General features: G+C 40.7%; 1 protein-coding gene across 1 annotated transcript; it reads left to right on the top strand.

Annotated features, from left to right (window-relative positions):
* Window positions 1-258: 258 nt before the first annotated feature.
* Window positions 259-23,028, top strand: AMPD1 (adenosine monophosphate deaminase 1). The gene is made up of 16 exons (XM_004026388.5): window positions 259-379; window positions 2,371-2,382; window positions 7,433-7,613; window positions 9,268-9,433; window positions 11,816-11,981; window positions 15,703-15,922; window positions 16,441-16,570; window positions 17,625-17,819; window positions 18,113-18,244; window positions 18,612-18,775; window positions 20,123-20,249; window positions 20,433-20,596; window positions 21,254-21,374; window positions 22,043-22,216; window positions 22,376-22,486; window positions 22,854-23,028. Exons 1-16 carry the CDS (start codon window positions 259-261, stop codon window positions 23,010-23,012), a joined length of 2,343 nt encoding a protein of 780 aa, XP_004026437.4. The 3' UTR covers window positions 23,013-23,028.
* Window positions 23,029-24,185: the final 1,157 nt, after the last annotated feature.

Genomic DNA, 24,185 nt, shown 5'->3' with positions numbered 1-24,185 from the left:
TTCACTGTATTTCACTAAGGTGGGATATCACCATCAGTGGTCCTACACTTGCCAAGGATCCAGTCTGTAAGAAGATTTAGAGAGTATTGAAATGCAATTTTTGGCCCACCACAGATATCTTCTAATCCCAAAGTAAAGACTGAAAGCTTCACCTGTTTTTCACTATCAAATGCCTCAAGCTATAAATAGGTCCAAAGCTCATCTCTCTCCACTTAGCAGAGAAGAATCAAATTTCCGGGGGCAAAGCAAAATAATAAAATGAATGTCAGGATATTTTATAGTGTCAGTCAGTCACCCCACAGTCTCCTCTCTCTTCTTTTCTACTGTGCTATCCTAGAATCAAGGATTTCAGCAACAATGCCTCTGTTCAAACTCCCAGGTAGGTGTACAAAGTGTTTGGAGAGCTCAGTTGTTGTTTTTTTTTTTTTTTCGTAAGCAACTGTTCCTTTAGCTACCATATCAGCTTTGATCATTCATTTAGGGTTCATGATAGCTTTAAGGTACATTTCAGGAAAACACAAAATATTTTCAAGGGTTTTTTGTTTGTTTTTTGTTTTGGGATGTGGGTAAGTTTCTAAAACTGTTATCATGTATATTGCATCTTTGATGATCCCAGTAGAAAACTCTGTGAAATATTTAATATCTATTCTGCTAGTCTAAACAAAACCTGTGCTGCCATAGCTCTGAGACGGCTCCTACATAATGACTCTAGCTATGGTATTAGCTGAAAATCATGAACATGACAAAAATAACCCGTGCGTGTATTCTGATGGTTCACGAGAATAGCTTTCTGTTGTCCAGGTTTGTACGCAGAGTAATTTTTAAAATAATAATGTTATAATTTTTAAATGATAAAAGCAATACGTGTTTCATGTGAAATAGAAATTGTGCTGAAAAAATAAACATTCATTTTGAAAGTTGGGAAATTCAGTAAAAGTAATAATTTTATTTTTTACTTATTTATTTATTTTTTGAGACAGGGTGTCACTCTGTTGCCCAGGCTGGAGTGCAGTGGCACGATCATGATTCACTGCAGCCCCAGTCTTCTGGGATCTGGTGATCCTCCCACCTCAGCCTCCCGAGTAGCTGGGACTACAGGCACTTGCCACCACGCCCAGCTAGTTTTTGTATTTTCTGTAGAGACAGGGTTTCGCTATGTTGCCCAGGCTGGTCTTAAATTCCTGAGCTCAAGCAATCTGCCTGCCTTGGCCTCCCAAAGTGCTGGGACTACAAGTGTTAGCCACTGCACCCAGCCAAAAGTAATAATTTTAAAAATCTGCGCATCCATTATCCAAAGATATTCACTCTTAACATTTTAGTGTTTTTTTCTTTTCAATCTATTTTCTGTGTAAAATTAAAGAGTTTTTTTTAAAAAGGCACTGTTATGATTATATTGCACATGTAATTTTATATCCTGCTTTTGGCAGGATAATGTTTTGGCTTAACTTTACAACTTATCCTTTTACCATGGTATCCCAAACCTTTCCTAAAAACCGTTTTAAAAGACTGCATATTCTATTTTCTTAATTAATCCCTTAGGTTCTTTATGGTTTGGGGTTTTTTTTTGTTTGTTTGTTTTTGTTTTTGTTTTTGTTTTTTTAGAGACAGAGTCTCGCTCTGTCACCCAGGCTGGAGTGCAGTGGTGCGATCTTGGCTCACTGCAAGCTCCGCCTCCCGGGTTCACGCCATTCTGCCTCAGTCTCCCGAGTAGTTGGAACTACAGGTGCCTGCCACCACGCCCGGCTAATTTTTATATTTTTAGTAGAGACGGTGTTTCACATATAACACAGTGAATATCTGTATTAGCCAGGATGGTCTCGATCTCCTGACCTCATGATCTGCCAGCCTCGGCCTCCCAAAGTACCGGGATTATAGGCGTGAGCCACTGCGCCCGGCCTCTTTATGGTTTTTTATAAGTATAAGTATGTTCTGATAACAATATTGACACCTAAAGCTTTTTCCATGTTTAAGGATGATTTCCATAGGATAGCTTCTCAGAAATGGTTGTTTGGTAGGTGTTACTAAATTGTTTACCAAATGAGCTGTTTTAAGTTTACTACTACCAACATCATATGAGCATTCCCATCTTTCTTCATCAGATATTTTTAAAAATCATATTTTATAGAGAGTGCCTTTTAAAAAGTATACTTAAAAATGTTAAGAGACATATTAGAAAAGAAAAGAAAATGAAGAGCTGTATAATGACCATATTCCCAAGCTTTCTGATGGCAGAAAAGTGTAGACAAACTGGAAGGCTGAGCTGAAATAACAGCAATCTACATGTGTCTACCCCAAAGCAGTGATTAATAGCCACCATGATTACAGAAAGTTGTTCACATATTTTATCTTGTTTTATTTTACTTCATACAGCTGAAGAGAAACGTGAGTATTGCATTACTTTTGCTGCCATTTGTCAGAGTATCAATTTAAAAAAATGATACTATTCCTTAATTCAGAAACATGGCTATTTTTCAGCAGTGTTTATTAAATAATAGCCTTGAAAGTCAACAAAGATTCATAATGACCATAGATATCCCATAGCATAGCAAATAAGCTCATAGCTTTTCTGGATTCTAGTGTGTGTATAAACATATATATATATATATATATATATATATATAATTATATATAATTTTTTAAAAGAAAACCTCATGCAGTGCTTTTACTTACTTATTTATTTATTTATTTATTTATTTATTTATTTATTTTGAGATGGATGGTCACCCAGGATGGAGTGCAGAGGTGTGATGTGAGCTCTGCTCATCACAACCTTTGCCTCCCGGGTTCAACTAATTATCTTGCCTCAGCCTCCCGAGTAGCTGAGATGACAGGTGCACACCACCACACCTGGTTAATTTTTAGTAGAGACAGGGTTTCACCATGTTGGCCAGGCTGGTCTCTAACTCCTGACCTCAAGTGATCTGCCCGCTTCAGCCTCACAAAGTGCTGGGATTACAGGTGTGGGCCACCACACCCAGCCTGTTTAATATTTTGAAATAAATGACATAGATTAGCCAAAGGGGCCTATTGAATCTTGCCTTAGTAAAGCAACTCCAGTGCAAAAAAAAAAAAAAAAAAAATTTGTTCATTTTTGTGACCAGATAAAATAAAAACCTATTTTATTTATTTGTTTGTTTATTTATTTATTTTTTGAGATGGAGTCTTGCTGTGTTGCCCAGGCTGGAGTGCAGTGGTGCGATCTCAGCTCACTGCAACCTCTGCCTCCTGGGTTCAAGTGATTCTCCTGCCTCAGCCTCCTAAGTAGCTGAGTTTACAGGTGCCCAACACCCATCTGACTAATTTTTGTATTTTTAGTAGAGACGAGGTTTCACCATGTTGGCCAGGTTGGTCTCGAACTCCTGACCTCAAGTGATCCACCCACCTCAGCCTCCCAAAGTGCTATGATTACAGGCGTGAGCCACCGTGCCCAGCCTTAAAAACCTATTTTAGATAAAACTATAACTTTGGTTGTATATTCCCCTCAATCTCAAATTAGACTTGTCCTTTTTCTGACTGATAGTAGGTCTGCCTCTGAATTCCTTTGGGAGATGAAATGTGGCAGACGAAGGCCTATAACCTTGTCTTTCCTACACATTAATAAAGCACTGCTGAGAAACAAGCATGTTTTTCTGGACCTGTTAAGAAGCTAGCATGATATTCATCTTCTCAAGAGTCTTGCACTTCCTGTGTTAATAATAGTAATCTCCAACTTCTGGACAGTACTGCATAGTTTTAAAGTATTTTTTGTTAAATCTTCATAACAATTCTCTGAAGTTGACGTTATTATTATTAACATTCCCCTTTATGATGATGAACACTGTGGCTCCCAGTTATTATGTGGTTTGCCCAAGGCCATCCAGCTGTTAATACACACATTTTCTTTTTTTATTTTTATTTTTATTTATTTATTTTTTTTCTGAGACGGAGTCTTGCTCTGTTGCCCAGGCTGGAGTGCAGTGGCACGATCTCAGCTCACTGCAAGCTCTGCCTCTCGGGTTCACGCCATTCTCCTGCCTCAGCCTCCCGAGTAGCTGGGATTACAGGCGCCTGCCACCACGCCCGGCTAATTTTTTTTATATTTTTAGTAGAGACGGGGTTTCACCATGTTAGCCAGGATGGTCTCGATCTCCTGACCTTGTGATCCACCCGCCTCGGCCTCCGAAAGTGCTGGGATTACAGGCGTGAGCCACCGCGCCCGGCCTTCTTTTTTTAATTTTAATTTTTATTTTTATTTTTGAGACGGAGTCTTGCTCTGTCGCCCAGGCTGGAGTGCAGTAGCATAATCTCGGCTCATTGCAAGCTCCACCTCCCGGGTTCAAGCAATTCTCCTGCCTCAGCCTCTGGAGTAGCTGGGACTACAGGCACGTGCCACCACACCCAGCTAATTTGGTATTTTTAGTAGAGACGTGGTTTCACCATGTTGGCCAGGCTGGTCTCAAACTTCTGACCTCAGGTGATCCGCCCACCTCAGCCTCCCAAAGTGCTGGGATTAGAGGCATGAGAAATCACACCCAGCCTATCTACTTATCTTTTGAAATATAAGTTTCACTCTTTCCTTTCTATAATCACCACCATTCCCTGAAATTTGTTTTGTTTGTTTGCACTCTGTCACCCATGCTGGAGTGCAATGGTGCAAACGTGGCTTACTGCAGCCTCAACCTTCTGGGCTCAAACAATCCTCCCACCTCAGTCTCCTGAGTAGCTGGGACTACATGCATATGCCACCATGCTTGGCTAATTTTTGAAAAAAAAAAAAATTATGGAGGTGAGGTTCTCACTATGTTGCCCAGGCTCCAAAGTTTCGAACTCCTGGCCTCAAGCAATCCTCCCACCTCAGCCTCTCAAAGTGCTGGGATTACAGGTGTGAGTCACCATGCCAGGCCCACTCCCCGAGGTATTTTTGAAAGGCAGAACTCTTGAATTAAGAGTCAAATTTCAGCTGTGGTTACATGAAGTCAAAACAAGTGGTTGCTTCAGTGGAAGGAAATATCAACCATATAATTTCTGGTCATCATGTAAGCTACTTCTTAAGAGTAGAGTTTCTAATTTTCAACTGTCTATAGTGGCTTAGAGAGATACAATCTTAGTAAAAACAATACTGTTTTAAAATAGGAAACAAATAGAAATGTGCAGTCCCAGACAATGAATGCTTGTTCTGGAAGAGCCAGATACCAAGCAAGTAGGATTTGGTTTCTGGGCATCCATTTCCATACTGTCCTTCCTGAGGCCTCCAGCGTTATTGCTGCAGACCCAGCATGACTGACCAGTTGCATCATCATCCTCATTCTCATCTTTATAACCAACTGTCCTGTTTCCATTTGCCCTTCATGGTACTTGCAGCCTCTTCCAACTTCTGCTTGCCACTCTCCCTTGAGATGCATGTGCTTGCTCGTGATGCTTAGGAAGAAGTGACATTATTTCTGGGGATCAGTTGGCGGTAGGGTGTGGAGGCATTATCAGGCCATCAAATGCATTTACTTGGTGTTCCATTTGTTCCTTCATGGATCATGATGTTTGCCAAAGAACTACTTATAGCATCCAAAGATGCTTTTCGGTTTCAGGTGTTTGAGTTTAACAAGGCAAATAGATGCATGAAGTTTGGCCAATATAGTGGGCTTCTCTGTTAACTTTGCTGTAACAAACCAGGTTTTAGAAACTGGCTGACCTGACTGTTATTGTTGGGGAGGTTATGAATCAATTCCTATCATCTCCAATGTACATTTCATCATGTACTAAGTCATATCATGTATTATCTCATTCATAGTCCAAAGCTAACCCCACACACCAAATGTCTGTTTGACCAATGCTACACATTACATCATTCAATTTAATCTGGTGCTTTATTTGTCTTAAGGCATTTCCACATACATTATCTCACTTAGTGTCACAACAGCCTTGCCAGCGAGGTTGGGTAGGTATTAGTATTCCCACTTTACAGATTAAGAAATGGAAATAGAGGAAGATGTAGGAGGCGTTAAGTGCAGAGCAGGGAGCTTGAACACATGACATCTACTTAATTTAGAATAGAAAATATGGACTTTTGCAGGCCTGTATAGACATTAATAGGTGGGGGCATCTTTCTCTCTACATACAGTTTGCTCTGTCATCCTGTGGGGAATGTTTCTGTCTTCTACTGTTGCTCCAAATAGCTAGCTATTTGCCATTGTTATTATTGCTACCAGCTCTTTTCTGGAAATACCAGGAAAAGTATTAGAGGTAATGATTATTCAGACAGAAAACACTGAGGAAAAACACTGAGGATCTGGAGAACACAGTGGAACTTAACAGAAAGGCAGATACTTGATGGCCATCACCATCCTATATGATGACACTGGTTTTCTTTTCTTTTTTGAGATAGAGTTTTGCTCTGTCACCCAGGCTGGAGTGCAGTGGTGCAGTCTCAACTCACTGCAACCTCTGCCTCCAGGTTCAAATGATTCTCTTGCCTCAGCCTCCTGAGTAGCTGGGATTACAGGCATGCACTACCATGCACAACTGATTTTCATATTTTTAGTAGAGACAGGGTTTCGCCATGTTGGCCAGGCTGGTCTCGAACTCCTGACATCGAGGGATCCACTCTCCTCACCCTCCCAAAGCTCTGGGATCACAGGGATGAGCCAGTGTGCCCAGAGACACTGGTTTTCTTATATCCTGAGGGTCTTGGGGTTATTCATTGCCAAACTAAGAAGCATCATTTCCCCCCATTTTAAGAATGGGAAAATTAGGGTATGTACAAGTAAAATTGGCCTTCCAAGGTTCATTCATTATTGAGACCTATGTCCACAAGAAATGGGACTTCCAGCACTTGGTAGTAAATGTTAGTGGTCCCCTCCCTGCATACAGCAGCATATCACCAAGTTGTCTGGATTTGAAAAAACAAGGTTTGATGTGTGAGAGAAACACAGTATCTGTCTTAAGTAGAAGAAAGGCCCTACCGTACACATTTATTTCTCAGAACTACTTAGATCACTGGAATCACAGGTTCTCCTTAGCAAGAAAACCTCCAAGGACCAATAACCCTATCCACATATTTAACACCATCAGAAAAACTCCACCAACCTAATGGGAAGAACTGTGCTGCATAGTTCAAACTATGAAATCAAACTTAGCCTCGCCAGAAACAGGTGATCTTACTGAGGTGCTAGTCCTACAACAGCCCAGTCTCATCTTTAGGACCATCTTTAGGACTGTTCTGAAATGTGCTATGAGAATCTGACCCATGTTTCTGAGAGCATATTTTCAAGGTACCCAGACAGAAACCCACTAAAAGGAGAGCGGGCACTGAGCTCTGTGGTGTTTCAGGGACCCTGGTTGGAAAGCAGGAGAGCCATGCACGCAGCACAGTCCTTGTCCCATGCCTTACACATAGCAGAAACTCTCAGCTGACTTTTGAAAAGGGGCTTGAACACTAATATGTGAAAACCTCTTATAGAAATTGATGATGCAATGCGCAACTTTGCTGAAAAAGTGTTTGCCTCTGAAGTCAAAGATGAAGGAGGTCGTCAGGAGATTTCCCCCTTTGATGTGGATGAGATCTGTCCGATTTCTCATCATGAGATGCAAGCACACATATTCCATCTGGAGACTCTGTCCACCTCCACAGAAGCCAGGAGGTAAGTGGTGTAAGGGGAGTGCTTAGTATATTGGCACCTAAGGAGGGGTATCTGCCAGGGAAGATATGGTTCAATTTATCCAAATGATGGTTCAACTCAGAGGAAGAACTCTGCCAGAGTTAGCAATTCCTAAGGCTGGGCACAGTGGCTCACAAATGTAATCCCAGCACTCTGGGAGGCCGAGGTGGGTGGATCACTTGAGGACAGGAATTTGAGACCAGCCTGGTCAACATGGTGAAACCCTGTCTCTACTAAAAATACAAAAATTAGCCAGGCACTGTGGTGCATGCCTGTAGTCCCAGCTACCTGGGAGGTTGAGGCTGGAGAATCCCTTGAACCTGGGAGGTGGAGGTTGCAGTAAGCCAAGATCACCCCACTGCACTCCAGCCTGGGTGACAGAGCGAGAGTCTGTCTCAAAAAAAAAAAAAAATTCCTTTTCCCCCCAACACTGTATATGCTAGAGTGAGTAGAGTGAGGGGCCAATGATGAAAAAAGAAGAAAGCCGTGGGCCTCCTATCTCGTCCACATCTCCCTTGATTGAAGCCTCCCTACCCATCTAAGCAAGAGGACTTCGAGATACCATAGAATTATTTCAAACCAAAGTGGGCAAATGGCTGCTGTGAACATATTCAATTTACACACAATGGTAATATAAACTGGGACTCAAGAGCCTTCATCTTCAGACTCTGTCCCTAGCCAACCTTAGTGTTATGCTCCCTGACATGAATCCTGCCCTCCAGTTAGTCTGACCACCTCCTGGCCTTAGGAATACTGCTCTCCAATTCTGCCCTCATGACCTGCCCATCCTATGTCTATGATGCATACTTGCTGCCTCCCCTGAGCAGTCTTTGAAAATCCCTCTCCACCAAGTCTATTTTCCTTTATTTGAACCACTCTAGGATTCACTACCGGCCACACTTTAGTCCCCAAACCTCAAACCTATACTAACTACTTTGCCGAAACCCCCTCCTTAGGTCCTCCCCCCATCCCACCAGCTTCATGGGGAAAAGACTATTCTGCTGTCTTTCTCTTGATTTTACATCTTTAAGGAAAGAACAGCAATCCATCTCTTTTGGTGTCCCTCATAGGACTTAACACAGGACTTGGGTCAAAGCAATAAACTTGGGTCAAACTCAACAAATACTTGTTGATTTGAGAAAATAATATTAAATACCTTATAAGTTCCAGGTACTGTGCTAGGCATTTTGTATACATTAAATCTCATAGAAATCCTATAAGGTAGTCATTTTTGCACCATTTGTTTTAGGTGGGTAGATGGGAGCTCCTTTATCCATGTTTAAGGAACATGAATAAAATGATACAGGTAGTAACCAACATAGCTTGTGTTTTCTGTAGTACCTAGGCTGCCTATTCTGCTGGGAGTGGACTGCCTGGGAAGAAGGGTGTCATGGTGAAGGTCTTCTAGTAGGATTGCTAAGGCCATTCCAAGGTAGACCAGGGAGAGGGGCACAAGGTCATGTGTCTTCAGTGATTTCTCCTCCCACTATGCTTGGATCCTGTTTCTGATACCCAACCACATTTTAATTTTTACTTTTTGTCCTCAGAATAAAATTGTATAGAGAAACATCTATCTATCACAATGAAACGCCTGATGAAGACAAAATTAACTCTTACTTTTAAATTTCGAACCCAGAAAAAAGCGTTTCCAAGGACGGAAGACTGTTAATTTGTCCATTCCACTAAGTGAAACATCTTCCACCAAACTGTCCCACATTGATGAATACATTTCCTCATCTCCAACCTACCAGACCGTGCCTGATTTTCAGAGAGTGCAGATTACTGGTGACTATGCCTCTGGGGTGAGTTGGTCCTTGCCACTCAGACTTAGCAACCAGGAAGCCATTCAGCTTGACAGTTCTAGCTCCTTACCTTCTTCTCTTTCCTGTTGAGGGAGGTATTAGCTCACCTGTCCTTTGTTACACTTCATTATTGCATTTCAATACTAATATGGTGGTATGTCTTATGTTTCTGTTGTTTTTATCATCCCACATAATTTATCCTCTATCTCATTTGCTTGCACATGGAGAATATGGAGTAGAATGCAGTGTGTATGTTACAGAATACAATGGACAGATTTCGGCAAAAAGGACCAAAGACAGCAGTAGAATGGTCAAGTCTCACTGATGTTGTCATAAATCAGAAAAGGGAGCCTCTGGGGAGGCACGGAGTCTCTGGGGAAAAGAAGGACCCAAGCAGACCTAGGATAGTGAGAAGGGTTGCAGATAGCATAAACCAACCAAAGAAAACAGATCCAGAGAAAGAGAGAGGGAAGAGAAAAAAGAAGGAACCAGGGAAAAGAAGGAAGACGAGAGAGAGGTTAGAAAATCCTAACGAGGCTATTGTTTTTTTGACGAGCTGAACTCTCCAATTTCATTACAGATGGTTACACAGTAGATCATTACTTGGAACAGACTCTAGGATGCCACAGGGATAGTAAAGTCATGTCACAAACAACTTGACCTGCTTGTCTCATCCAGAACAGTTGGTCAATTAATAAATCTCTGCCACATGGACTTGCAGAATCAGCATCATATTGGTGAAACTGCTGTGCAGCCATCAGTCGATGCTCCAAATATAGTTTTAATGACCAGTGCTGGGTCCCCTTCTCATGTAACTGACCCACTTAGGGTCAGTCCTAAGATACTTAAAAGTGACAAGGCAATCAAATGCACCTCATTCTTGTTTATTCATTTTCTGTGTAACATGGGTGCTCTCTAAATGGCAGGGGGTTTAGACACTAAATAACTAAAAAGAAATGCCTAATAGAGATGAGTACAGGGGAAACACAGTTTGGAGAACTCCCGAATTCAAAATAACATAAACATTTGGAGATAAACTTCATACCTGCATACTTGATAGAAATGAAAACAAGAATAAAAACAAAGAAGTTAGGAGGACGAACAAAATGTACACAAGTCAAGGAGTACTTCTCCTCCTATGAAAGCTGGAGGGCACCTGAAACCTTGACCTGGAGACTGGGAAAAACGAAGTATGTTTCTGTACCAGTTGGCTGAATGTGGCTGGGCTGCTGAGCAGCACTCTACGCTCTACCTGGTTGTAGTCTGTACCCAAATTAGTCTTCACCCTTGTAATTTAAACAGAGGCAAAGAGGAAATCAGGGCTCAGTTCTCAAGATTATTAATTCCTGGTAAACACTCGATTCAATTTAATCAGTCTTTATTGAGCATCTATTCTGTGCTAGGCATTGTGTGCTGAGAACATGAAGGTGAATAAGACCCAGCTCTCATTCTTGAGGACCTGATAGACTAGTGGCCTATTAGGTGGCAATGAGCTACACACGCCATTGGAAGCAGGGAAGCAGACCCCCAGACCTAGCACCTGTGCCAGACGCTTTTGGCCAAGGACAGCAGGTCTTTAAAATAGTTAAACTAATTCAGGATCAATATCTGGAGCTTAAACTACTGGGGACAAGCATATGGTAGTCCCACAGTAAAAGTCTTTGGGTTCTGATAATGAACATTCAGTGATTTCAAGTTATAACTACTTGGGCATGCCTGACCCAACCAGGAGTTGGGAATGGGGGCAGGGGAAATTTCCAGCAGCTCTAATACAGCTTTCCTCTAGAATCTCTCAATTTTTACCCAGAAATAAAATTCTCTTTAAAATCATCTAAACGACTAACTTCTCACAGAATGATGTTGTGATCCATCGTAGCTGAAGAAAGCCGTGCATGGGTTTGAGAGATTTGTGACCCCTTATTCATCCCAAAATATTTCCCTCACTGACCGAGTGGTTTGAACTCTCACAATTTGAGTCACATGGTCTTTCACTTGAGGTATTGTCTTGTACTTAAAATGTTCACATGTACTTAGAAGGAAGAAAGTATATACCATGTGAGAATGGATTCTTTTAATCCTATTTGCTAGATAATCCCTGCTATGTAACAAAAACCAAAAACAAACAAATACAGGACTACAAGGGAAAGACTCGTAGGACAGGTAAGTTTGGTAGAAATAAAAAAGCTAGAAAAGCTTCAGGACCTGCTCTGGGAGGGAGATCCAGGTCCCAAGTCAATTAAGAAGCAGCCAGGTGAGTGGTGAGTCTCAGGAGGGGCTGCGATACACAGGAGAGCTGGGAGGTGCCAAGGATAAGCTTTACTCACTTCTCAGTTTTTCATGGGATTGACTCTGATATTCTGACTTTTTTTTTTTTTTTGGCAGGTTACAGTTGAAGATTTTGAAATTGTTTGCAAAGGTCTGTATCGGGCACTATGCATACGTGAGAAATACATGCAGAAGTCGTTTCAGAGGTTCCCTAAAACCCCTTCCAAATACTTGCGGAACATTGATGGTGAGGCTTGGGTAGCAAATGAGAGCTTCTATCCAGGTAACAATTCTCTTACATAATGTATGAAACATATTTTATTTAAACTACTAAATATTAAATTTAAAATATGCCTCTAGATTATAAGTAATCCAGTCTAAAAATATCATAGTCATAATCATCTTTGGCCCCATTTCCTCACGTGTCCAATCACTTGATTCAGTCTGCACAACATCTCTCTGAATTTTTTCTCTTCACCATTCCCTAAACCCTCATTCAGGCTTATCCTTCTCCTTGCCCAGATTATTGCAAGAGCTTCGTAACTACTCTGCAAAATTTCAGTCTCCCTCTCTTTTGGTTCATCTTTACTTTGGTGCTAATTTTTAAAACACAGATCTGAGCACATCCTTCTCCTGACAAGAACCTTTAGCTGCTCCTTGCTACCTACAAAGCAAAGTCCAGTCTTTAGCCTGGCATTTGAGGCCCACACCCTCTGGCCCCCTAACTACATTTTGTTTGTTTTCTGAGACAGGGTCTCATTCTGTTGCCCAGGCTGGAGTGCAGCGGCACCCTCTCGGCTCACTGCAACCTCTGCCTCCTGGGTTCAAGCGATTCTCCTGCCTCAGCCTCCCGGGTAGCTGGGATTGCTGGTGTGTGTCACCGTGCCTGTCTAATTTTTGTATTTTTTTGTAGAGATGGGGTTTTCCCATGTTGGCCAGGCTGGTCTTGAACTCCTGGCCTCAAGCGATCTGCCTGCCTCAACTTCCCAAAGTTCTGGGATTACAGGCATGAGGCACCACACCCGGCCTGTTTATTTTTGAACTTGCACACTCAACCTATTTCTGAACTTACTTTCTCTGCTCCATTTTTATACTGTTGGTTCTGGTTGGAAATATTTCTCGTTCCCTACATAGTTCAACACCTTCCTGCTCCTGGATTGCTGCTCTGCTTCCCTGTGCTCAGGCTGTCCTTCCCCTCACTTATTCACCACATGCCCAAGTCTCCAGAGCCAACCCAATCTTTCAAGAGGCAGCCCAAATACTATCATTTCTTGCCTTCTGGATAGATGTAAACTACATGTTCAGACTTTACATAGCACTTTATTTACTTATCTCAGTTTTTACCTTCTGCCTTGTAGAAAGTTAAGTACGTATTTTTCAACAATCAGATTTTAATAATTTTACAGATTTCTATTGTATAACTGGAACATAATTGACTTAATTCCTATTTTTAGGCAATTAAATTTCTGACTTTTTAAAACTTGTTTCTAAAAAGGGTACAATAAGCATCTTTATATACACATCTTCCTGTAATTGTCTTACAATTTTAGGATTACACTCCTAGAACTAAAATTTCTGGGGAGGCAAATATTTAAGACTTTTGAGGCCAGGCGCGGTGGCTCACGCCTATAATCCCAGCACTTTGAGAGGCCAAGGTGGGCGGATCACGAGGTCAGGAGATCGAGACCATCTTGGCTAACACGGTGAAACCCCGTCTCTACTAAAAATACAAAAAATTAGCCAGGCGTGGTGGCGGGCGCCTGTAGTCCCAGCTACTCCAGAGGCTGAGGCAGGAGAATAGCGTGAACCTGGGAGGCGGAGCTTACAGTGAGCTGACATCGCGCCATTGCACTCCAGCCTGGGCGACAGAGGGAGACTCCGTCTCAAAAAAAAAAAAAAAAAAAAGATTTTTGAAGTTCCAAATTGTAATATTATTAAAGATCTCCAGTTCTACAACTCCCTGTCTGTAATTCCTTTTAATATTAAAATCATATTAAACATGTCTCCAGTTTGGTAACACATAACAGTGGTTTTCCCATCCTCTATAATATAGACATTTAGTTTGTCTTGGCTTTATTTCTCCTAAGTTACGCTTTAATAATAATTATATCATTAATAGTGAGTTATTAATCCTTAAGTATAAGGATTTCAAAATTAATATTTGATAGTAGTAACAAATATTGTAGTAACATGCTGTTTCACTTCTCTTATGTTCCTTATCTCCCAATTTTGAATAGGAAATGTGCAGACTGTTTTTTTTCCTATGCTATTTTTCTCACTTTGGTTGCTGTGGGCATCACTTGTAAACAGGAGGCTTTCTGATGCCTTGCTTGGGCACAGCAGTGAAGAGGCATAAATGACCATACTTGTTGAAAGTCAAAAGGATGAATTCTTAAAGGCTCTGATGGTGCGAAATGTGTTCATGGCTTCCTTAGGCTGAAATCGCTAGCAGTGGAAAGAAGGGAACACATTCACTTAATCTCTTCTCAATTCCTTTAGCAGAAATTGTATGTGCTTTAAAAGGTGGGAAAAATAATTCTCATAAGAATTATCACTCTTACAATAATAATTTATTTTATATCTCTTTTTTACATTAAAACCACTTTCGGTGGAGCACAGAGGATTCTTAGGGGAGTGAAACTATTCTGTATGATACTATAAGGGTGGATACATGTCATTATACATTTGCCAAAACCCACAGGCTTTGAGTGAACCCTAATGTGCACTATGGACTTTGGGTGATTACAAGGTGTTAATGTATATTCATCTGTTATAACAAATGGACCCTCTGATGCAGGATGTCTAGAGTGGAGACTGGCTGTGCGTGTGTGGGTAACGGGCTGTGGGGAAATTGCATTTTCTTTTTCTTTTTCTCTTTTTTTTTTTTTTTTGAGGTGGAGTCTCACTCTGTCACCCAGGCTGGAGTGCAGTGGCACAAACTCACTCACTGCAACCTCCACCTCCTAGGTTCAAGAGACTCTCCTACCTCAGCCTCCTGAGTAGCTGGGTCTACAGGCGCACAACACCACACCCAACTAATTTTCGTATTTTTAGTGGAGATGAGGTTTCACCATGTTGGTCAGGCTGATTTTGAACTTCTGACCTCAAATGACCCACCCACCTTGGCCTCCCAGAGTGCTGGGATTACAGGCGTGAGTCACTGTGCCCAGCCTGGAAACGGCATTTTCTACTCAATTTTACTGGGAACCCAAGACTGATCTTTAATAGCTTATTTCAAAAAACACTCTAAATTATGCCTAATAAAAAAGATTGGCTTAAATAAGGTAAAGATCTAAACTCTATTTTTTTAACTGTAGTTTGACTTTTATTCTTATGTTATTATCTAAGAGCTAATAATATGCTCTAAACAGAAAGCCTTTGATGACCAACTTCAGTAAATAATGAAGATTGTTTGTAAGTGGTATATCGATTACTTTATGTAAATAGTTCTTCCAAAGAACTTGAAAAATCATTCTTACACTAGACAACATATTATTTTATTTTTCTTTTTTTTTGAGACAGGGTCTCCCTCTGTCGCCTAGGCTGGAGTGCAGTGGTGCTATCTCAGCTCACTGCAATGTATGCCTCCCGGATTCAAATGATTCTCTCGCCTCAGCCTCCTGAGTAGCTGAGGTAACAGGCACACGCCGCCACAGCCTGGCTAATTTGTGTATTTGTAGTAGAGATGGGGTTTCACCATATTGGTCAGGCTGGTCTCAAACTCCTGACCTCAGGTGATCTGCCCGCCTTGGCCTCCCAAAGTGCTGGGATTACAGGCACGAGCCACCGCACCTGGCCAATATATTATTTTTATAGCTATTTTATACTATTATGTCACCTTTAAAAAATAATGCAAAAATAAAGGTTAGCTTAACTCCAGATAATTACAACTTAAGTACCGGATTCCAAGCTAATGAGATGTTGTAGTATTTCAGATTTTGGTTATTTTTATGTGGTCGTTCATTCTATGTGCTAATATATTACTCTGTGTTTGATTGAAAAAGTCTTTACTCCTCCTGTGAAGAAGGGAGAGGACCCTTTCCGAACAGACAACCTTCCTGAAAACCTGGGCTATCACCTCAAAATGAAGGACGGTGTAGTTTACGTCTATCCTAATGAAGCAGCAGTCAGCAAAGATGAGCCTAAGCCACTTCCTTACCCAAATCTGGACACCTTCTTAGATGATATGAATTTTTTACTTGCTTTAATTGCTCAAGGACCTGTGTAAGTGTTTAGCGAGACCTAAACAACTAGTACCACTTCTACTGATAGTGAGACTAAGTATTTACTAAATGCTTACTATGTTCAAACACTGTATTAAGCCCTTCATGCACATTGTTCCTTTTATCGCTTACACTTTTCGCTGTGAGGTGGTTATTTTCATAATTCCAGTTTTATGAGCTGAGACTTTGATGACTTAAGTAACTTGCCTAAAGTGACACAGCTGGCTGAGCCAGGATTCACACTCGAATCTGCTGACCCCAAACTTTGAACAACACTCTCTCCATTGAGTTTTAAGATACCTTTCCAAGTTCTCCCTCATTCTTATGTCCAACATTATTGAAAAGATTAAGCCTTTGGAGCCCACTACTTCTCAGTGGGATTAACTGCAGAGTAAACTAAAAGGTTTGTTCCAATAATTATTTCCTATGAATGATAAAGGTCCTGATAGTTTTGAAATTGTGACTGTTTTTCTTGAATGTCTGAAACTTTTTGGAATTATGTAATTTTATTTTTCACAGTAAGACCTATACCCACCGGCGCCTGAAGTTCCTCTCCTCCAAGTTCCAGGTCCATCAGATGCTTAATGAGATGGACGAGTTAAAGGAGCTGAAAAACAACCCCCACCGAGATTTTTATAACTGCAGGAAGGTAAACATTTTAGTTGCTCAGGGGTAATTCCTGGGCAAAAACAATTCAATTATTTATTGAGAAGCACAAGAAAAGAGTGTATTTCTGATTAATCTAAGATTTCTACAGGTTCAGTGGATTTTAGTAAAAACAGATAATAGATTATGTCCAATGGGTTAGGGTTAAGTGCCATTTCTATTGTTTTCCCCATAGAAAGGTTTGCCACATTTTTGGCACAAAAAATTATAGTTATCATCAACAACGAAAATAGCAACAACAACAACAAAACATCAAAAATGACCATTCTAGAATTTGAAAGATCTTCCTTCTGGTCCTTTTTCTTTGAATTCCTGACTGTAAGACCTTGGAGGAAGGGACGACATATTTTCATTTCAGTGTCTTCATTTGTCAAATTGGGAACTACACCTGCACAGTCCAGTTCACATGAGGATTGTGAATATCAAATGAGCTAGCCTAGAGATTGTGAAATCCAATAAACTAGACACACTTCCAAGATGTATTCTGACCATTAAAATGATTACAAGGAAGTGGGAATAGGAAATATATGAGCAGAGATTCAGGCCCAAATCCTGGCTCAGCTGCCTATACAACTTTGGACTAATTACTTAATCTGCTGAAATTTCAGTGTATAAAATTTAGTTATAAGAATATCTACCTCATAAAAGCCATCACTGTGTCATGGCTTCATAATCTCAATCCTTTCTCCTTAGGGGCTGAAAGTTATGGTAGTTACTTCACTTCCAGCTGTGTTTTAGGAGTGAAGAATGGTCCAGAAGAATGCGTGGATCAGACATAGGAAATAAACTGGATGTACAGATATACAGAAGAAGCAAGCATTCTTATTGCCTCTAGCCTAACCTTTCACATCCTTGCATGGGCACGCCACGGTTGTAATGGATTTTTTATTGCTGGACCACCTCCACCAACTGTCAGCTCACATCCTCATTATTCACTTTGTCCCAACGCAGTGGGATTTGCAGCACCATATCCTCTAAACAGAGTAGCGTAATTAAGGCTGATTGATGTTTTTTTCTTTCTTTGAATATACATACAGGTGGACACCCATATCCATGCAGCCGCTTGCATGAACCAGAAACATCTGCTGCGTTTTATTAAGAAATCTTACCAAATTGATGCTGACAGAGTCGTCTATAGCACCAAAGAGAAGAATCTGACCCTAAAGGAACTTTTTGCTAAATTAAAAATGCATCCTTATGACCTGACTGTTGATTCTCTGGATGTTCATGCTGTAGGTTGAAACGGCAATGTCAGTTTCACTCTAATACTCAGAACCCCACATGTCTTTCTCCTACAAGCCCTCTCCCTTCTCAGAGGTCTCTTAACCATCTTGGCTTACCACGCTGCCTGAAAGCACCACAGACAATTTTGAAGTTTGCTCATTGTCGCCTGTCCCAAATTCCATTCTTGGAGCCCAATGCCCTCCCCCACTACCAGACCTCAGTTCTGCTTGACTATTTCCTAGCTCTCTATGTCCAGACAGCTCTGGTAATAATACATCTCTGCTCTTTTTTCCTGATTCAGGGACGCCAGACCTTCCAGCGTTTTGATAAGTTCAATGACAAATATAATCCTGTAGGAGCAAGTGAGCTACGGGACCTCTACTTGAAGACAGACAATTACATTAATGGGGAATATTTTGCCACTATCATCAAGGTGAGGCGGAATCAATCACATCTATGGTATCTGGCATGGTTCTTGAGGAAAGGGAAGAAGGAAAGAAGGAAGGAAGAAAAGAAGGAAGGAGGGAAAGAAGGAAGGAAGGGAGGGAGGGAGGGAGAGATCCCTGGGGCCAAACACTACACAAATGAATATAAGGATTTCCTCTGACACATCCACTCTAATGATTTTTAAAGACCTCTATTGCTAAGGTAGAGAAATTAAGGGTGTGGTTTTGAGATTGATTAAGGACCTAGCCTTTTCAGATTCTGAAAGGAAGAGTTAGAAAGGGAATCTCCTCTCCCTAGAACCCCAGAGGAACTTGTGGGAATCCCTGGCTTGGACTTCTCTCTTGGCTTTGCAGGAGGTAGGTGCGGACCTGGTGGAGGCCAAGTACCAGCATGCTGAGCCCCGCCTGTCCATCTATGGCCGCAGTCCTGATGAGTGGAGCAAACTCTCCTCCTGGTTCGTCTGCAATCGCATCCACTGCCCCAACATGACATGGATGATCCAGGTTCCCAGGATCTAGTATGTACCTGCCCATCAGAAACTCTAGAGCCTGCCCTTGTCTCATCTGCTTCAACTCCCCTGTATGAACAAGGAACGTGTTGCCCATCTAGAAATAAATCAGCTTTGTTAAAACAGCATTCACTATTGGGTCCTGCATGCTTGGTTTTGTCCACTCTGGGTACAGCACTCTTAACTACAGACAGGAATTAAGAAGATCATTTCGGATCAGTCCTCTAGCTTTATGAAGATCATAAATAACTTACTGAGAATGATTAAAACTAAGATAGAATAAGAGCTATGTACAGTTTGGTATACATTTTCTTTCACCTGGTCTTCTCTGTGTCAAGTCCATTCCTTCCCATGCTCATCTCTACTGGGATGTGGCTTTCTTGTATCAGAACCTTTACTACTGTCTGTCAATTGTCCCACCTACAAGTGCTCAAGTTCTCCAAAATCAATGAGTATTTATCAATGGTATTGCTGAGGACGTCATCTCCCTTTCATACCACCTGCTATCATTCATTGCCTTCAGGGATGGCTTCTCTTTCAGTTTGTTCAGTATCATTGATCTTTTATCTAACGTGGGTGTTTATATGTTTTCTGGCTACCTGTCTTTGTGTTCTGTGTGACCCACTGCAATGCAAGAGTTTCATCCTGTCTCTTTAACCAAAAAAAGTAATTTTTTGACTGGGATAATACTTCCTAATAGGCAGAGAGGCAGTAGGTTGGTTAGGAGTATAGATTCTGGACCCAGAGTGGCGATACTTGAATCCTGGCAATACTTGAATCTAGGTAACACAACCATTTAGCTGTGTTACCTTGGGTTAAGTTATATCACCCCATTGTGCCTTAGTTTCATCATCTCTAAAACAAGGTTAAAAACAATACCTAACTTATTGAGTTGTTATGAGGATTACATTAGCTAATATTTCTGGACACTTAGAAGAGTGCTTGGAATATATTAAATGCTATATCAGAGTTTGTTAAATTGCAGATCAGAGGTATTCTTGGTAATCATTTCCTGTTCACTGTCTTGTAGCTACACACATATATTGAAGCTTTTATGACATAACTGCATATTCCTCTATGAGGACTTAGCTGTGAAGGTTTAGTTTTCTTATGACAAAGGTTTGTAAAAAAGATGGGGACATAGGGTCCACCAAAAAATTTTTATTTCCTATGTGCAGCCCAAACTGAATCCCTCTCTATACGGGACCAAAAAGAATGTATGAGGAGCATGGACCTAGGATAGATATACCACGTCTTTTCCTGTGCATGACATTCGATTCTCTGGTTCCCTCATACTGGGGCTATCAGTCCGAAAAATCTTTTTTTCTCCTAAATTCTCTTCATTCTTGCCTCTAGTGATGTGTTCCGTTCCAAGAATTTCCTTCCACATTTTGGAAAAATGCTGGAGAATATTTTCATGCCAGTGTTTGAGGCCACCATCAACCCCCAGGCTGACCCAGAACTCAGTGTCTTCCTCAAGCATGTAAGCATGACCCTTCAGGCCTTCATACTGCTGCTCATGAACCAGCCTTCCTACCTGGTCATGACTAATTCTTGGTGCTTATCTCTTTATGTTTGGTCTGTGCCTTTGGACCTGAAAGTTTGTGTGAGGACTGGGACCCTGAAGTTGGACTGAACCCATTGCATGGCTCACTTTTCCTAACAGATCACTGGCTTTGACAGTGTGGATGATGAGTCCAAACACAGTGGCCACATGTTCTCCTCCAAGAGTCCCAAGCCCCAGGAGTGGACATTGGAAAAGAATCCATCTTACACTTACTATGCCTACTACATGTATGCAAACATCATGGTGCTCAACAGCCTGAGAAAGTAAGTAGGAGAGAACTGGAGCTAGGAGGGTCTATTTGACACAGCTCTTTCCACATATATTGGCAATTAAGGTGGTCAGGGGCCTCATGCATTACTGTGATGGTTCCAACTGGCCCAAATCAGAAATTTCTTTCTCTTAACTTTTTTCTTCAGTTTATTTATTTTGGCGCAGAAATCGATATTTCGATGCTTTCAATAACTTTCACAGTTCCTTTTTTTTTGGGAAGTTTAGGAATTTATACTAATCATTGTGCAATTAATGATAAAACTTCATATATTTTGCCCTTCTTGATATATTTGGGTAAGGAATAAGTAGAGGAATATTATACTGGGGTTTTCTGGAAACATTTCTCCCTTAAAGCTTGAATAGAATAGAATAAATGATGAGATGTCGATATTGGTAAATTTCCTATTGAGACTGAAGGTATTTCCATCCAGGCAATCAACACTTTATTTGCTTCCTTACCCCCATATCCTCTGCTGCCTCTTTTTAGAAACTTTGTATTTAGCAAGAATTAAGATTATGATTTGGGACTGTTTTGCTGAATCCTTTGGATGGCTTACTTCCTTCAAGAGTGTTCACTTTTCTACTGAATTTTCTTGTGAATCACTCCATACCCAGAACCTGTGATTCCAATAGCAGTTCTATTTCCCCAGGGAACGAGGCATGAATACGTTTCTGTTCCGACCTCACTGTGGAGAAGCTGGAGCCCTCACCCACCTCATGACAGCATTCATGATAGCAGATAATATCTCTCATGGCCTAAATTTAAAAAAGGTGAGTTGGAAGCTCTCTTCTTACCTTTTACATTGGAGCTAGAGGAATCTTTTTTCCCTTAACCAACCATACTGTCACAAGTCATTATCGACACTGGAATCATAATCAAGTAGAGCATAAAAGATTTTTTAGTTTAGTGCAGTTCATTCTACAGAAAGAAGTAAAGGGACTTGCTCAAGATTACCTTGCTAGTTGCTGTCAGAGAAAAGTTAACGCAGATCTCCTGACTTCTAGCTTAGAATCCTGACAAGGGATAATTCAGAGATGGCCTGGCTTTCCTTAAGCTAGTTTTTGCCAGATTTCTTGTTATAGCATGCTTCAAGATGTTTTTTGTGAGAGTCAGAGCTTTCTTGTAGAGAGAGAGAAAAAAAATAATGTTTCAAGGCAAAGTCTTTTGCCTGAGACAGACCATCTAACGTAGGCCATTATAGATCAAATAAACAATCTGGTTTGACTCAATGTTTCTGAGAATTAATGTATCCTAAATACATTTATTCTAAATAGCATTTACATTGAAAAACTCCTAAATTCTCCTTACTAAGAGACTTGAAGAACAAGTGATAATTTTGTTGAAAGCTGAAGCTTAAGGCAGACCATGAGATTGTAGTGTTTCTAGTTTGTATTCCTTTTTCAACATCTTTAAATATTTTTTTACTTTTCTTTTTCAGAGTCCTGTGCTACAGTACTTGTTTTTCTTAGCCCAAATTCCCATCGCCATGTCACCACTAAGTAACAATAGCCTATTTCTAGAGTATGCCAAAAATCCTTTTTTGGATTTCCTTCAGAAAGGGCTAATGATCTCACTGTCTACAGATGACCCAATGCAATTCCACTTTACCAAGGTATAGTATGGACTTGGGCAATACAAGCATATTTTACCGGACTGTTGTTTCCCATCCAGAATTTGAAAGTCGAATAAAGGTATTTCATTATTTTTTCATGCAGGATGCATATTATTTATTAATTCATTCCTCTTTTTTCCTCATTTGATATAACTGCAGGAGCCCCTAATGGAAGAATATGCTATTGCTGCACAAGTCTTCAAGCTGAGCACCTGTGATATGTGCGAAGTGGCAAGGAACAGTGTCTTGCAGTGTGGAATTTCTCATGAGGTAGACCTGTCTTCAAATGGCTTCCCTTCTGAGTATAGGGTCTGCTAACTTGAATACCGAAAAAGTGGTTGGGAAACACATGTAGAAAAATTGTTGCACGAACCATATGCAGTTACTATGGACAGGGACTAGAAGGGATTATTCTATCTCTTTGCCTGTGCCTTTTGGGCCAGGGAAGTAAAATACACTTGATTTCTCAGGCAGACTGTGAACACTGAGGCACTAGATGGGTGCTTTTAATGGTCTATTATTATTATTCTTTTGTCAGTGGCTAACATAAGGAAGGAATTTTTGTAAAGAATGCAATTATTGTCTATACCAGGGTGAAAAGAGACAACAATCATTCTGCCATCCTTTTCTCTTATAGGAGAAAGTAAAGTTTCTGGGCGACAATTACCTTGAGGAAGGCCCTGCTGGAAATGATATCCGGAGGACAAATGTAGCCCAAATCCGCATGGCCTATCGCTATGAAACCTGGTGTTATGAACTCAATTTAATTGCTGAGGGTCTTAAATCAACAGAATAAAAAAAAGTAAACCAAATAATAATATGAGTGAGAATTTCATTGTAGAGTTTGAATAATAATAGTTACCTGTTATTGAGTCCCTACTATAAACCAAGGAAAGTATTAGATGTTCCACTGATATTATTTCATTTAATCCTTCTCACAACCTTTATAAAGTAGATATTATTATCTCCATTTTGGGGGAAATTAGTACACTAAAGCTAATAAGGTTAATAACCTGCACAAGGATATACCTGGTGAAGGGTAGCAGTGGGAACATGGGTTTCTCTGACTGCAGTCTCTATGACTTTCAGGCAAAATATCTATTAAAGCTGGGCAAAAATACAAGCAAATGACTTTTTGGGAGATAGGCTTCTGGTTTATAGAATGAAATTTGCTTAAGGCACTTAGAACCATTAAAAAGTTCTTTGACAAGGTATAAGTGAATAGTGGCTTTTTTAGACAAAACCAGAGGGCGTACCTCAATATAGAAAATCAGTATTTATGAGTTATTATACTGAGGGAGAATTTATCTTGCAAAAGGATTCTTAGCTTTAAGGATGTAATCGACAATAAGATTATAGTGAGCTAAACTGGTACATTTTAAATGATTTTGCTTACCAAAGTAAAATGTACATATAACTTTTAAGAAGCATGCCTATTACTCAAGGTCAGGTGAAATTCCAAATGGGCAGATGGTACTTCCACACATACAACTGTGTTGGCATCTAGTGGCTGGGCTGACATTTCATTCAACTTATTCAATAAACAATTATTGATCAAATAGCTAAATTATCAGGTACTATTCTAAACACCAAAGGTATACAGAATAAGATTTCATTCCTATCCTCTAGTTGTCCTCAGCATGAAGTTATAGTGTGGCTACAAGTAAAAAATAGAATTTTGTGAAATGTCTTCAAAAGTAATGAACTTTTTTCTTTTTTTTGAGACAGGGTCTTGCTCTGTCACCCAGGCTGGAGTGCAGTGCAGTGGTGTAATCACAGTTCACCGCGGCCTCAGCCTCCCAGGCTCAGGTGATCCTCTTACCTCAGACTTCCGAGTAGCCAGGACTACAGGCACATGCCACCACACCCAGCTACTTTTTTGAATCTTTTGTAGAGACGCAGTTTCACCATGTCACCCCAGCTGGTCTCAAACTCCTATGCTCAAGCGATCCATGTGCCTTGGCCTCCC

The sequence above is a fragment of the Gorilla gorilla genome, chromosome 1 (genome assembly GCF_029281585.2).
Source record: "Gorilla gorilla gorilla isolate KB3781 chromosome 1, NHGRI_mGorGor1-v2.1_pri, whole genome shotgun sequence".
Classification (NCBI taxonomy): Eukaryota; Metazoa; Chordata; class Mammalia; order Primates; family Hominidae; genus Gorilla; species Gorilla gorilla.
Note: the sequence above shows the minus strand (reverse complement) of the source record. Positions and strands in the feature narration are given on the sequence as shown.

What these genes read in the sequence shown, in the direction of transcription:
- AMPD1 (XM_004026388.5), top strand. Translation starts at nt 259, where the DNA reads ATGAATGTCAGGATATTTTATAGTGTCAGTCAGTCACCCCACAGTCTC. An exon ending in ACCTCCACAGAAGCCAGGAG is followed by an intron (nt 7,614 to 9,267) that starts GTAAGTGGTGTA and finishes TTTCGAACCCAG; the next exon opens with AAAAAAGCGTTTCCAAGGAC. An exon ending in ATTTTGCCACTATCATCAAG is followed by an intron (nt 18,245 to 18,611) that starts GTGAGGCGGAAT and finishes TTGGCTTTGCAG; the next exon opens with GAGGTAGGTGCGGACCTGGT.